This window comes from Eretmochelys imbricata, chromosome 10, assembly GCF_965152235.1.
Source record: "Eretmochelys imbricata isolate rEreImb1 chromosome 10, rEreImb1.hap1, whole genome shotgun sequence".
NCBI lineage: Eukaryota > Metazoa > Chordata > Testudines > Cheloniidae > Eretmochelys > Eretmochelys imbricata.
In genome coordinates this window covers 64,517,805-64,530,230 of record NC_135581.1, presented here as the reverse complement: position 1 = coordinate 64,530,230, position 12,426 = coordinate 64,517,805, and the positions used below count along the sequence as shown (strand labels likewise).

The following is a 12,426-nucleotide window of genomic DNA, read 5'->3' as shown; positions in this document are numbered from 1 at the left end:
TACAGTCACTGGCTAAAACTTGCCACCACAGACCTTTACAGGATTGTTCCCTATGATCCCAAGTTCATATAAAATTGACAATACAGCAAATGCTAAGTACATTACTAGACAGACTGCTCCCAGTTTCTTATCTAACTTCCAGCCATTCAGGTGAACTGCCAGAAAAATAAAAATAATGGAACAAATAAGAGAAATAGCTGTATAAGTCAAACCACTGCTATTCACTTCCACGGGTGCTGATGTATCTATGAAGGCAGTTTTTATAAACCACGGTACTCCCAAACACAGCATATCGAATACATTGGATCCTACAATGTTAGACATAGCCATATCTCCTTTCCCTGCAAAACAAAAAACACCAAGTATCCATTCATTTTTATTGTACTGTAGAAAGACTTTTCTAAGTATCTCCCTAAACTATGAGCACCTACATTGAGATCACTTGATAAAGTAAACTATATACTACGGGCCTAAAATCAATCCTGTTGGAACACAATTAAACTTGCAGTTTTATAGCAATCATAATTCTTGTCCAACAGCAATCAAACTTTTCCAAACCCTTTCCTTCCCCCCCCCCCCCTTTTAAATTTTGGAAGGCTAAGCTACAATTGACTTTAAGTGAACTTCAGTATTTAATACTAATGAATTTTGTTTTAGGCAAACAGTAGCAGCTTTATGATTTGCCCTGACCCTTTCAGATATATAGTGTGTGTGTTGAGACCTCTCTGCCCTAGCTCCGAAAACAAGTTCTTAATCGAGTGAGCATGAATGCTGAAATTCTTACCTTTCCTAGCCACCAGTACACTTGCAACTGTGTCTGGTATGCTTGTCCCTGCTGCTAGTAATGTAAGACCCATTACTGTCTCTGGAATTGCCAGCGTATCACCTGTAGTGAATAAACAAGGATACTGAGTAACAACACGTTTCGTAGCTGAAGTCTGGCCTGAGGAAACTGCTATGGATCTGTGCTTACCAGAGAAAGAAAGGATTGGTATTTGTATGCTAATTCCAAAAGGAATCTGTGGGAGCCAGTAATAATTCAGGATAGCTTAACTTTATTTACTGAAATCTTACACTGACTTTTTTCTTAACTAGTCAGTGGTTATTTACTAATGGAAGAAGCACCTATCAGTAACATGATGTGGAATTTGTTTTCAGCTTTGAAAATAAATATGCCCACTCAGCTAGAGGTAGAAGGCTATTACTGACTTCCTGCAGATACAGTACAAGTTTGAGGTTTGACCATTGACACTTTTTGAACTGCTGAAAATAGACTAATCCCTTGTGTTCTTTCGGCATTTTATCACATGAGTTCTGCAAGTCACATGAAGCAGTAACCTCTTTAATCATTCACTCTTGAAAAAAGCACATGAACTCCCTGGGGAGACATATGAAAAGACTTTAAATATTCCTTACTACTGTACTGTCCAAATTCATTGCTGTGAAACTTCACTTCAGTCAAAAAAATGTAACTTTCCAAGTCTTAGTAGTCATACTTAGCAAAATGCTAAGTAAAATAATTGCAACACTTCTACTTATTTAGAAGCCTACGTTTCCCACCAGTAAATACTAGTTTTCTCACATTAACTTCAGTAGCAGTACACTATTTTCTTCCCTGCTAGCAGCCATTAATACTTTGAAAATGGATTAACTTCTCTTCATCTTTGTGCTTCAGTTGCTTACCTAAAATTTAAAGCTAGAACTACTTAACTTGGATTTGAATCTATCTTTTGGGGCTAACCTTGAGCAGCCTTTAGTTTTGATTTTATCGTCAAGCAGGTGTTGTCTCCATTTGTTTCCCCTAATGCAGTATTCATAAAACTTTGGGAGAAAGTTTGAAGGATTTGATCTGTTTAAACTTTTAACTTGTTTTTTAAAGGCTAATTTAATTCACTTTACTGAAAAGTGTATTGTCTACCTCTACATTTTTTTTTTTTTGTAGTGGGCCTTTCATCCATAATAGTAAGGGTTTTGACAAACAGTAATAAGCAATTTTGTTAGAACAAATTATGCAGTGGATTGTCTGTAAATTTAGGTGTGCTGTAGTTGCATGCCAGATACCAGCTTAGATCAGTTAGAGGCAAAACTTAAAAATAGGGAATCTAAATCTGCTGCTTCTCTGTTAGAAGTGATTGAAAATTATTCTGATCTGGGATTTGTAATGATCCAAAGCCTCCTTCCCCAGATTAGGGGATTAGTGTAGGAAGAAAGTCATCTTGTAAACCAAGACTAAAAAGTAATGGGCGTGACAAGGGAGAGCTGAAGCATGAATCTCTTAGCCTATGGCACAAAGTGCTAGCTTCTTGCCCTAGAAGGTAAGATTGGAACCTAAACGGAAGTAGGTCTGATCTCTTTCCTCACTACATAGTTTTATCAGCTTCTAGTTAAAGTGCAGATTTAGCCTGGTAAGTGACAATGTAAAGATGGGACTAATACAGGGGTGGGCAAACTACTCTCCGGGGGGCCACATCCGGTCCTTCAGATGATTTAATCCGGCACTTGAGCTGGGACTTGCCCTGCTGCGCACATGCCATGGCTCCCGGAAACAGCGGCATTTCCCCTCCAACTCCTAAGTGTAGAGGCAGCCAGGGGGCTCCACATGCTGCCCCTGCCCCAAGCGCCACCCCCACAGCTCCTGTTGGCCAGGAACCACGGCTAATGGGAGCTGCAGGGGCATTGCCTGCAGACGGGGCAGCGCGCAGAGCCTCCTGGCTGTACCTCCACGTAGGAGCCGGAGGGAGACATGCCGCTGCTTCCGGGAGCTGCTTGAGGTAAGCGCCGCATGGAGCCTGCACCCCAACCTCCTGCCGTAGCCTTGATCCCCCTCCTGCCCTCTGAGCCCCTCAGTCCCAGCCCAGAGCACCCTCCTGCACCCCCAGTCCCACCCCAGAGCCCTCACCCCCCCACACACCCCCCCCAACCACTCCCCCACCCTGAACTCCTCACTTCTGGCCCTACCCCCTCACCTTCTCCCGCACCCTAACCCCCAATTTTGTGAGCATTCATGGCCTGCCATACAATTTCCATACTCAGATGTGGCCCTCGGGCCAAAAAGTTTGCCCACCCCTGGACTAATACATACTAATAGGGAATGTGAACATAAGAATAGCCATACTGGGTCAGACCAAAGGTCCATCTTGCCCAGCATCCTGTCTTCCGACAGTGGCCAATGCCAGGTGCCCCCGAGGGAATGAACAGAACAGGTAATCAAGTGATTCAGCCCATTGCCCATTCTCAGCTTCTGGCAAACAGGCTAGGGATACCATCCCTGCCCATCATGGCTAATAGCCATTGATAGACCTATCCTCCATGAATTTATCAAATGTTTGGGTTTTTTTGCTAGATTCTATTCTTTGTAGGCACCAGAATTAAGTTCCAGTATGCTAAACCTGTACAAACCCTGTGAAGTCCAGGGGTAGGATAGGTATTAGTGCATTACCTTTTACAAAAGCTGATTTATGAAAAGAAAAGAACCCAGGATGAATATGTAGGGCTATCTAAAGCTTTATCTTGTAAACAGAACAAACACAGTTTGAAGTCAGTGAGACACAGACCCCCCCTTTCCAATAGCACTTTTAATCACTTTTCAAAGTAGACCAACACTCCACCCTGTTTGAAACCTTGGCATATCCACTTTCACATTGTCATGGCTCTAACTAGCAGATCAGCAATAGCTCTCACTTGCAATATGGGAAAGATTGTCAAAGATTCCTAGCTCACTACAGTAAGTTACCTGCTTTTACCTAGTTATGAGTAGGATGTGTTTTATAAACAATGAGAGAATGTAGTAGGTGCTGAATTACCTCTATCAGTACACTAGACCACTTGACAGCTAGTTATTTACTTTTGGTTGTATCAAACTACACAAGCCTCTGTTGGCAGGATTGTTTTTCCTTAAGACATTCAATTATACTGAATTCAAAACAAATTTAGTTTCGAATTAGTAGACTACATAGGCAGACTTAAAGGAACTACAAAGGAGAAATGCAAGGGTTGTAACTTTCCCCTTCCCCTTTGCTTTTTGAGATGTAAAGCTTGAAAGGCTTGTCGGTTTTTGGTTTGTTCTTAAAATTTGAAATTTCATGTCTACCCTGAAAGCTATGACTAGAGAACTAGTCAAGTTATGCCATGTGACTGAAAGTTTGAGCAACTGAAAGGGGGAAAACAGTCTAGTCAGCATTCAGAAACATTTTTTTGCTTTTACACCTATTTAACTCCAATTGCTAAAAACTCTGAGGAGAGAGGATGACTTCATTAGATACTTAACATTTCTGCCCCTTCACTTAAGATGCGAGTTCATGAGACTGACAGAGTACTCTAGTTTTCCCTAGTTTGCTAGACACACGATTTTTAAAGGTTTAAATCACACACACACACAATATTCAAGCCTCCCCATCAAAGCAGCAAAAAAGGCAAACCTGAAACTTGTTAAAACCCTTTACTTGTTGCTAAAGGTACTAAAATCAATTCATTTCTTTAAATGACCATTATTGATCATAGCCTCCTAATTGATGCTTGCAAGGAAATGATGTTTAAAGTTTAGTGATAACTGCTCTTGTATGGTTTCAGAGTAGCAGCTGTGTTAGTCTGTATTCGCAAAAAGAAAAGGAGTACTTGTGGCACCTTAGACTAACAAATTTATTTGAGCATAAGCTTTCGTGAGCTATAGCTCACTTCATTGTATGAGAGGAACTGAACTTTTATCTCCAGTCTTGGCAGATAAATTTGGTAACTGATACCTGCTTGGTAAATCAGTTTAAAATAATGCTATACCTGTAATGCTGTTTATGATCTTAACGTTAGGTAGAACAAATCCATAATTTTCTGAACAATTTGAGCAATGAAGTTGTAAATATTTTTCTCAAATGCATTCATTGTTACATAGCCACATGAGTAGATGCCCATCACCTAGATTGGGAAGGCTGATGGTGCAGCCAAGCTCAATTTCCAGAAAATATTCTTCTAGGGAAATATCAGACCAAGAAAGAAAGTTAACTATGAAAACGTCTCAATGCAGTCTTTAGGTAGTTCTGAACTAGCCCTTTTCAAAGCAATAACAGCTGATTTATCTTGTTAACCACTTTTTTTGGGCAGTAGGTGGGGGAGAAACTTGAGCTATGAACATGCAGTCTGAGGCTAAGCTTTTTCAGAAGAGTACAGAATTAAGATCTAACCCTCCCCAGTTGTGAAAAATCATTCATTCCTCAGTGATTGAGTCAGTTGACATGATATAGCAGCAAGTAAAGTACATACCAACTATTGTTACCATCCATACAAGGACATATGTAAATGCAGAAATCCACACAGCTGACATGAAAAATGTCACCATGAACCAGTTTTTCCAAAACTGTCTTCTGCAGTCTGGTGTGGTCAAATAGAGTAGTGTAATAATAGGAAGAGATAACACCCAGAGAATTCTTTTTAAATCTGCTTCAGGGATAGTGAAGACACTTGGAGGATCTGTTGGAGATTAAAAGGTAAACCATTTTAAACTATCCCCGTAATGAGGCTATGTTTGTGTATAATCTGATAACCTGACTTTACTTGTAAAAATGATGGGCAAAAGCATACAAAAATACAATCTCAAACAAGATTTCCCTTTTTTTCGTCACTAGGAAAAGCCATCTGAGTTATTCTGCTTACTTAAGTAACCTGAGCTTCTTTGTAATGGGTTTGTTTGGTGCTTTCTTACTGAGTAACTAGGTGCCTAAGTGAAGTTTTTCCATAGGTACCTGATTAGTCATATCAGGGCTGTCACTTTTTTAAATTCCTGCCTCAGAAGCGTTAATCAGATCCATACTATAGCACATCTTTTGGGGCTATAATTAACTGCCTGTTTCACAGAACACCAGTATCACGCAGTTAGTGCAAGTGGCAGTTATATCAAATGGAAGATCTATCAGCTGAGCTGTTGAGAAGTTTCAAATATGAACTTCAAAGAATCTCAAGGAAAGTTACTCTACCCATCGATCATAGTTCTTCTGCTGTGGCTCAAATAAATGACTGCTCTGGCATTCTTCCAGTGGATAACTTTATATAACCAGCTCTGTGTTTTGATTTTGCTAAAGGTCAGATTCCAAGAAGGAATAGTAGTGTATTACACTCAACTAGAGTTCTTTCATGGTCTAAACCATTTGAAATTAGTCTTACAATTTACTCAACCCCCACTCCCATAATTAGAAACACACATAGACTGGTAGAGGCTGTATTAATACCTTCAGAAATTTCATCAAGCCCAAGTAAACTTATAGAAAGCTGTGAGTAGTCTGATTCGTCATGAAAAATTCCACTATCAGTTCTTGATTGTCGACAAATTAATGGTTCACATTCTTCCTTCCAGCCAATTAATGGCTGCTGTTCAGTGTTTTCTTCCATAGCTTTTGCAAAACAAGTACAGCAGGGACTAAACTTCTTCATAATATATTGATTGATTTTAATATCAAAACACAGCACCAGAATATATAACCCATAAATCAGCAGCAGGGAAGCACCTTCATACCTAGAATAAAAATTGGATTTTACATAAAAATCCAACTCATTTTTATCTTCAGTTATTTTAAAAAGAAATTGATGTTTAAAAAAGCTGTTTTAGCTTAGTAATACTTAAGTGACTGCCCACTAAGGAGATAATTAATTGGCTTTGGCAGCAGAAGGAAAATAAGTGGAAACAATTAAACGTATTTCCCCAATGCAAATTATCAAAGATTTCTGGTTTACCAGGACACACGTTATGTATAGATACCATATTGGAGACTGTTTCTCCTTATTTTACAGCTATTTGATTAACAGAAGACAGCCCCAGTCCCACAAACACTTATCTGCGAAAGTATTCTGTAGTCTTATGGAACTACTCATGTGTAAACATTTGCAATATTGAATCCTATTATGTTAATCAACAGAAGGCATGGTCTGAGCTCTGCTTAGAAGCCAGGAACTTCAGAGTTCTATTCCTGGGTTTAGCTAATTTGCTGAAGGCTACACAGAGGAACTTATTTGTAAAGAAGAGAAACTAATCCAAATCTCTTCTGGAACAAATGGGTGCAACTCCATTGACTTAAATAGAGTGTCGCCCCTTTATATTAGAACTGAACCCACTATTTGTAAACTCAGCTCACAAGGATGTTGAGGATTTTAATGGTCTTTGAAGATAAAAATGCCAAATGAGTGCAATGTATTTAATAATGAACATGGAATAATGACAGCTGGTAGGTGCTTCCATTACCCAGTTAAAGAAAAACGTAAAAATTCAGCTCTCATGCATATTGCAGGCTAATTTCTGTGGGAAAGAAGAAAAGTGGAGGCTGAATGGTTCAGGAAATTGGTAATTAAAGACTAAAGCGTCTCCTCATAGGTTCAAAGCCAATTAAGGTCAATATTGACTGAAAATAGTTACCATCTGATAGTTCAGCAGTTCATATGAGTTACTCAGTCCATTTGATAATGGACAACTGTCTCAAGTCAGGTGCACAAAAGAGAGGTTAACAAAGGAATAGACTATGAAGACTAATGGTTGTGCAAGAGAGAAGACACCAGAACAGGTTTGAAGTGCAGTGCAAGGAAGCCTATGCTGGTTGAGATTTATAAGCAGGAACCCACAGAATGGTTAATGCAACAGCCTTCATGAACACTGAATTCAATATACAATTCTTAAAGCCAACAAGATATTCATATTTGTCAATGTACTATACAATGAACTTCAGATTGGGATACTTGAGGTTAATGCTTGATGAAAAAGTGACAAAATAAACTTTGATTTTTACACTCACTAATTTCCAGTCAACATGAATTTAACACAAATTGTGCACTTACCAGTAAATTCTGCTGTCAAATATCATTGCAAGGACTGCTGCGGCACTAATTGCATATGCCAAACAGTCTCTAAACAGTGGCCAACAAGACAGCCTCGAAACCTGCAGGACACAAATTACTTTTTCAAATCTGTTGTAGTTCTTTCACCAGCTACTGTACATGCTGCCTTAACGTTTCTGTATTGATATGTGACTAACTTGGTTCTTAGGAAATGATTTAAATATAGTAACTCAAAAGTAATTTTAAAAAAATCTTTTTGGGGAGTTATCTGCTGATTGATTACATGCCGTTTTGCTACTGAGTAATAAATTGAACTATTATCATACTAAACTTGCTTTGACTTTTGTCAGTAAACCATAGGCAGTTACCATCATTTGGCTCTAAAGAGAGCCAAATTATATCCGTGTTTTACGTACCACACTAGATAACAACCCACAAGCTGCACAGATACCGAGAAGGTTATAGACTGCAGATCCAAGGATGGTGCTAACTCCAATGTCTCCCTTTGTCACGAATACCCCTGTAAGCAAAACAGTGTTTAACATAGTTAATTTCCGCTTTTTAGGTTTTTTTGGGCGGATGGGAGATTATATATTCAGAATTGTTAAACAATTGTTCGTTTTACCTAGAAAAGCAGTGACAAATTCAGGAGCAGAGCTACCAGCTGCCATAAAAGTTGCTCCAGCAACATCCTGTGAGAGGTCAAGGGCTGAAGATGGAATAAAATACTTACTATTAAACAAAAGTTACACCTCTAATCTACACACACTACTTACAACTAATGTGTAAAAAGTAGCTCCTTATATTCTTCGCAGAAGAAAATTCACTTATTGGTTACAGAATAAGCTATAACACAGATGCTTGGAGACCTTTGTTTGAATGTCAGGAAGACAACTGTTCAAGAACTTCATTCATAAACTTTTCTAAAGACTGGTGCATAGGTTTTAAGTGTTGAAATAGTTTTTGCTCTAATATAAGTGCACAAGATTTATAAACGTGTAGGATTGGGACCTTTATTTGTGGGTGAAAAATGTAAAGTCAGATTTAAATCCAAGTTCATTGATGTTCTAGATGTTACTTGTTTGTATCTACTGTTGTGAGGAAAATACACTCCTCAAGTCAAGCATCAGCAACTCAGTGAAGCATAAAACTGACAATTAGTTCCTGCTTCACTTACTTGCTGAATCCATTTGTAAAATGGGTATAGTACTACTTGCTTCATGGATATATTGTGTAAGGCTTAAGCCACGTCTACACTAGTAAGTTTACAGCGGCACGGCTGTACCGCTGCAGCTGCGCTGCTGCAAGATCACTTGTGTAGCCATTCTATGCGAACGGCAGAGAGTTCTCCCATCCACATAATAAAACCACCTCCACACACAGTGGTAGCTATACCAGCAGGAGACGCTCTCCTGCCAACATAGAGGTGTGCACACTAGCACTTATGCGAGTGAAATGTATGTCCTCGGGGGTGTTATTTTTCACATCCCTGAATGACGTAAAAATTTTGCTGACATAAGTGGTAGTGTAGACATGGCCTTAGTTAAGCAGCTTAAGATTCTTTTAAGCATAACAAAACACGAAGTTACCAGCCCACTCAGGACTGGGCATTTTATGCAGCAATTGTCTCTCTCTTAATGAACGGTTTTTGGTTTTAATCGTATGGGGATGAAGGAAACTTTAGGGCTAAGTTTACCACTAGCTTTTATGGCAAAACTCCCATTGTTTGCACTAGCACATACATTTGGTAGAAGAGGTCACCACTGCTCTTAACATTGTGTCCTTATGCTCTTGGAAATTGTCAGGTTATTTATTAGGTAAATAATTTATATTTCTAACAAGTTAACACCTTTGTTCCCCCCACTGCTTAAACTGATTTTAAGTAAGATATTTCTAATGCACCCAGCATCTTACTATATAGGCACTTAGCTAGGAGATATCTACTGTAGATAGAGAGAAAGCAAATGTGTGTACCTGCCCTTCTGTCCTGCTGCATGTGGGATGATAGAGCCAGCAGGGAGTGTTGATCATCTAGCCTGAAACACCAGTCTTAGGACTTCCCTGAATTAATTCCTGCTTGAACTAGAGGAAACCTTTTAGAAAAAATCCAATCTAGATTTAAAAACTTCTAGTGATGGAGATTCCCCTACAGCCCTGGATAAATTGTTCCAGTGGTTAATTACCTTATTACAATGTGCGCCTTTATTTAGAGTCTGAATTTGTCTAAGATATTGTTACACTTTGCTTGTTACATTGAAGAACACGGTATTACACATTTTTGTTCCCCATGTAGATACTTGGATTGTTAGCAAATCACCCTATAACCACCTATTTGATCAAACTAAATATACTGAATTTCTTGACTCTTTCACTATAAGGATAGGTTTCAGAGTAACAGCCGTGTTAGTCTGTATTCGCAAAAAGAAAAGGAGTACTTGTGGCACCTTAGAGACTAACCAATTTATTTGAGCATAAGCTTTCGTGAGCTACAGCTCACTTCATCGGATGCATACTGTGGAAACTGCCTTGTATGCATCCGATGAAGTGAGCTGTAGCTCACGAAAGCTTATGCTCAAATAAATTGGTTAGTCTCTAAGGTGCCACAAGTACTCCTTTTCTTTTCACTATAAGGAATGTTTTCTAATCCTTTAATCATTCTGGGGCTGTTTTCTGAACACTCCAGTTTATCAACATGATCTATACAAGAGGAATCCCATTAGTACTAGTGTGTTTTGTTAGCTTTTCCCAGGACACTGGTTCCTGCAGAAAAGTTTATCTGCCTTAGTCTAGAACATCTAGTACTTTCATTTTTAAAATCACTTTAAAGTTAATCACTTTATTTAAAATATTTTCTTTTTGGTGTTAAGCCTGGATGTCAATATTACATCTCCTACACTCCTGTAGTTTACCAGCCATAAGCCCACTCTCCCTGTACATTGTTTCCCAACTAAGCTAAATATTGAACGTTGAACTTTCTGCCCTTATTTCTAAGTTGCATTCATATTGTGAAACTCTGCCAAGAGAATAATCTTGCCAATAGCTGTTCAATTTTACAGAAATCATTACTAGGACTTAAAAAATAACTTACATTCACTAATGATCTCTAGAGAAGGAAGGAAGTAATCATCACACACAATGGATACAGCCATAAACATGTAAAGGATAATTATGAAATAGATAATGATCCCCCCATCTTCTCTCTCCTGTTGTGTAAAAAATGCGTCAGGAAATTCCGATGAGGAAGAGGGAATACATTGTGTTTTATTTTCTGAAAAGAGAATACAAAGGTCTTGTGCATATTATCAAACATAGTCGTCTCCCCCAGCTACAAAAGTTTTGAGGATGTCTTCAATGGAATTCTGGCTAGGTGGAACGTAGGAACTCATTTTAAATGATTTGTTCTTAATTTTTGGAATCCCCAGACAGAGAACTGTTGCAATACACATAATGGTATATATTGTCAATGTTTCAATCCTGCACACAACTCGGTGCAACCTGCACTGAGGAAAGCCAGCAACCCAAACTTGTTTCCAACGCTTTGTCTAATGAGCCTTTGACACACATCCCTTTCTAGAGCAACCAATGTTCAGGTATCCCGAGGTTTCCAGTACAACTCTGACGTCCAGATAAGACTCCAGAGAGGCAAAAAAACTGGGGTGGGTGCCATGTATTGCCCCGGAAGATTTGCTTAAACTTAGACATTTTCCAACCACATACAGGTCAGGCTGGAGTTATTCCGGCAAAAGAAATAAACGGCTCCCTTCCAACCGCGGGGGAGGAAAACAGCCAGCGAAGGAAAGGGAGAAAACCTAGGCCCCTACTTAAATAGTTGAACAAATTTGCCTTTCTTAGCAACTATAGTGTGACAAGAAAGACCCCAAGCTCTTTCCAACGCTTCCCCCCCGGGCACTGTGTGCATCACCGACTGAGTAGCTGAAAAGCCCCCGTAAACCAAGCGGCCCATGCGAGGGCTAGTCCTGGGGCTACTGCGTTTTTCCCACCCAGCGCCCCTTTCCTGCGGAGCGGAGCCGCTCCCGAGGTGTGAACGCAGCCGGCTGACACTCCGCGCCCCCAGCCTACCTGTGTCCCCGCGGAGCCGCTGGGCGGCAGCGCCCCTGCGAGGCAGGTGAAAGGCGGCCAGAGCCCCCAGGAGCAGCAGGACGGAGGCTGCCCGGCCTCCTCTTGCCCGGTGCCTCCAGCCCTGGCCGCAGCCTCCCTTCATCGCGCCGGCCTCAGCCTCGCACTGAGCCGCCGGGGAGGCGCAGAGGGGATTAGGGGCCGGCGGGATCATGTGAGGGGGCGGTTTCGGCCGCTTCCCCTGGGCGCGCAGCGGCGCGGGGTGAGGAGCTCGCCTCCTGCTGCAGCTCCGGCCCGATGCCGCCCGACCCGGGCTCGCTCTCCCGGCTGCGGGCGCCCCGGACCTCAGGCTGCCTGTGCGGGGCCGAGCGGGAGGCGCACCACGCTGGGGTGCCGCTGGGAGGTGGGGCTGAGTTTCGGGGCCTCGCTAGTCCCGCGGGGTGGCTGCTCCTCGCCCCACGGTTCGGCAAGGAGCCAGGACTCGGGCTGGAGTCCCCTTAGCCCAGGCTGCCGCTGCCAGCGGTAGATGCAAGCCATAGC

At 41.0% G+C, this 12,426-nt stretch overlaps 1 protein-coding gene across 1 annotated transcript; it reads right to left on the bottom strand.

Moving 5' to 3' along the window:
• Nucleotides 1-12: 12 nt before the first annotated feature.
• On the bottom strand, nucleotides 13-12,100 carry SLC24A5 (solute carrier family 24 member 5). Its single transcript, XM_077829329.1, has 9 exons — nucleotides 11,890-12,100; nucleotides 10,898-11,077; nucleotides 8,435-8,518; nucleotides 8,226-8,329; nucleotides 7,810-7,910; nucleotides 6,216-6,499; nucleotides 5,254-5,460; nucleotides 785-886; nucleotides 13-341 (listed from the first exon to the last, which is right to left on the bottom strand). Exons 1-9 carry the CDS (start codon nucleotides 12,098-12,100, stop codon nucleotides 13-15), a joined length of 1,602 nt encoding a protein of 533 aa, XP_077685455.1.
• Between the last annotated feature and the right edge of the window lie 326 nt (nucleotides 12,101-12,426).

What these genes read in the sequence shown, in the direction of transcription:
- SLC24A5 (XM_077829329.1), bottom strand. Translation starts at nt 12,100, where the DNA reads ATGATCCCGCCGGCCCCTAATCCCCTCTGCGCCTCCCCGGCGGCTCAG. An exon ending in GTGGGTTGTTATCTAGTGTG is followed by an intron (nt 7,911 to 8,225) that starts GTACGTAAAACA and finishes TGTGTCCTGCAG; the next exon opens with GTTTCGAGGCTGTCTTGTTG. An exon ending in TGTACTGGTGGCTAGGAAAG is followed by an intron (nt 342 to 784) that starts GTAAGAATTTCA and finishes TTTGTTTTGCAG; the next exon opens with GGAAAGGAGATATGGCTATG.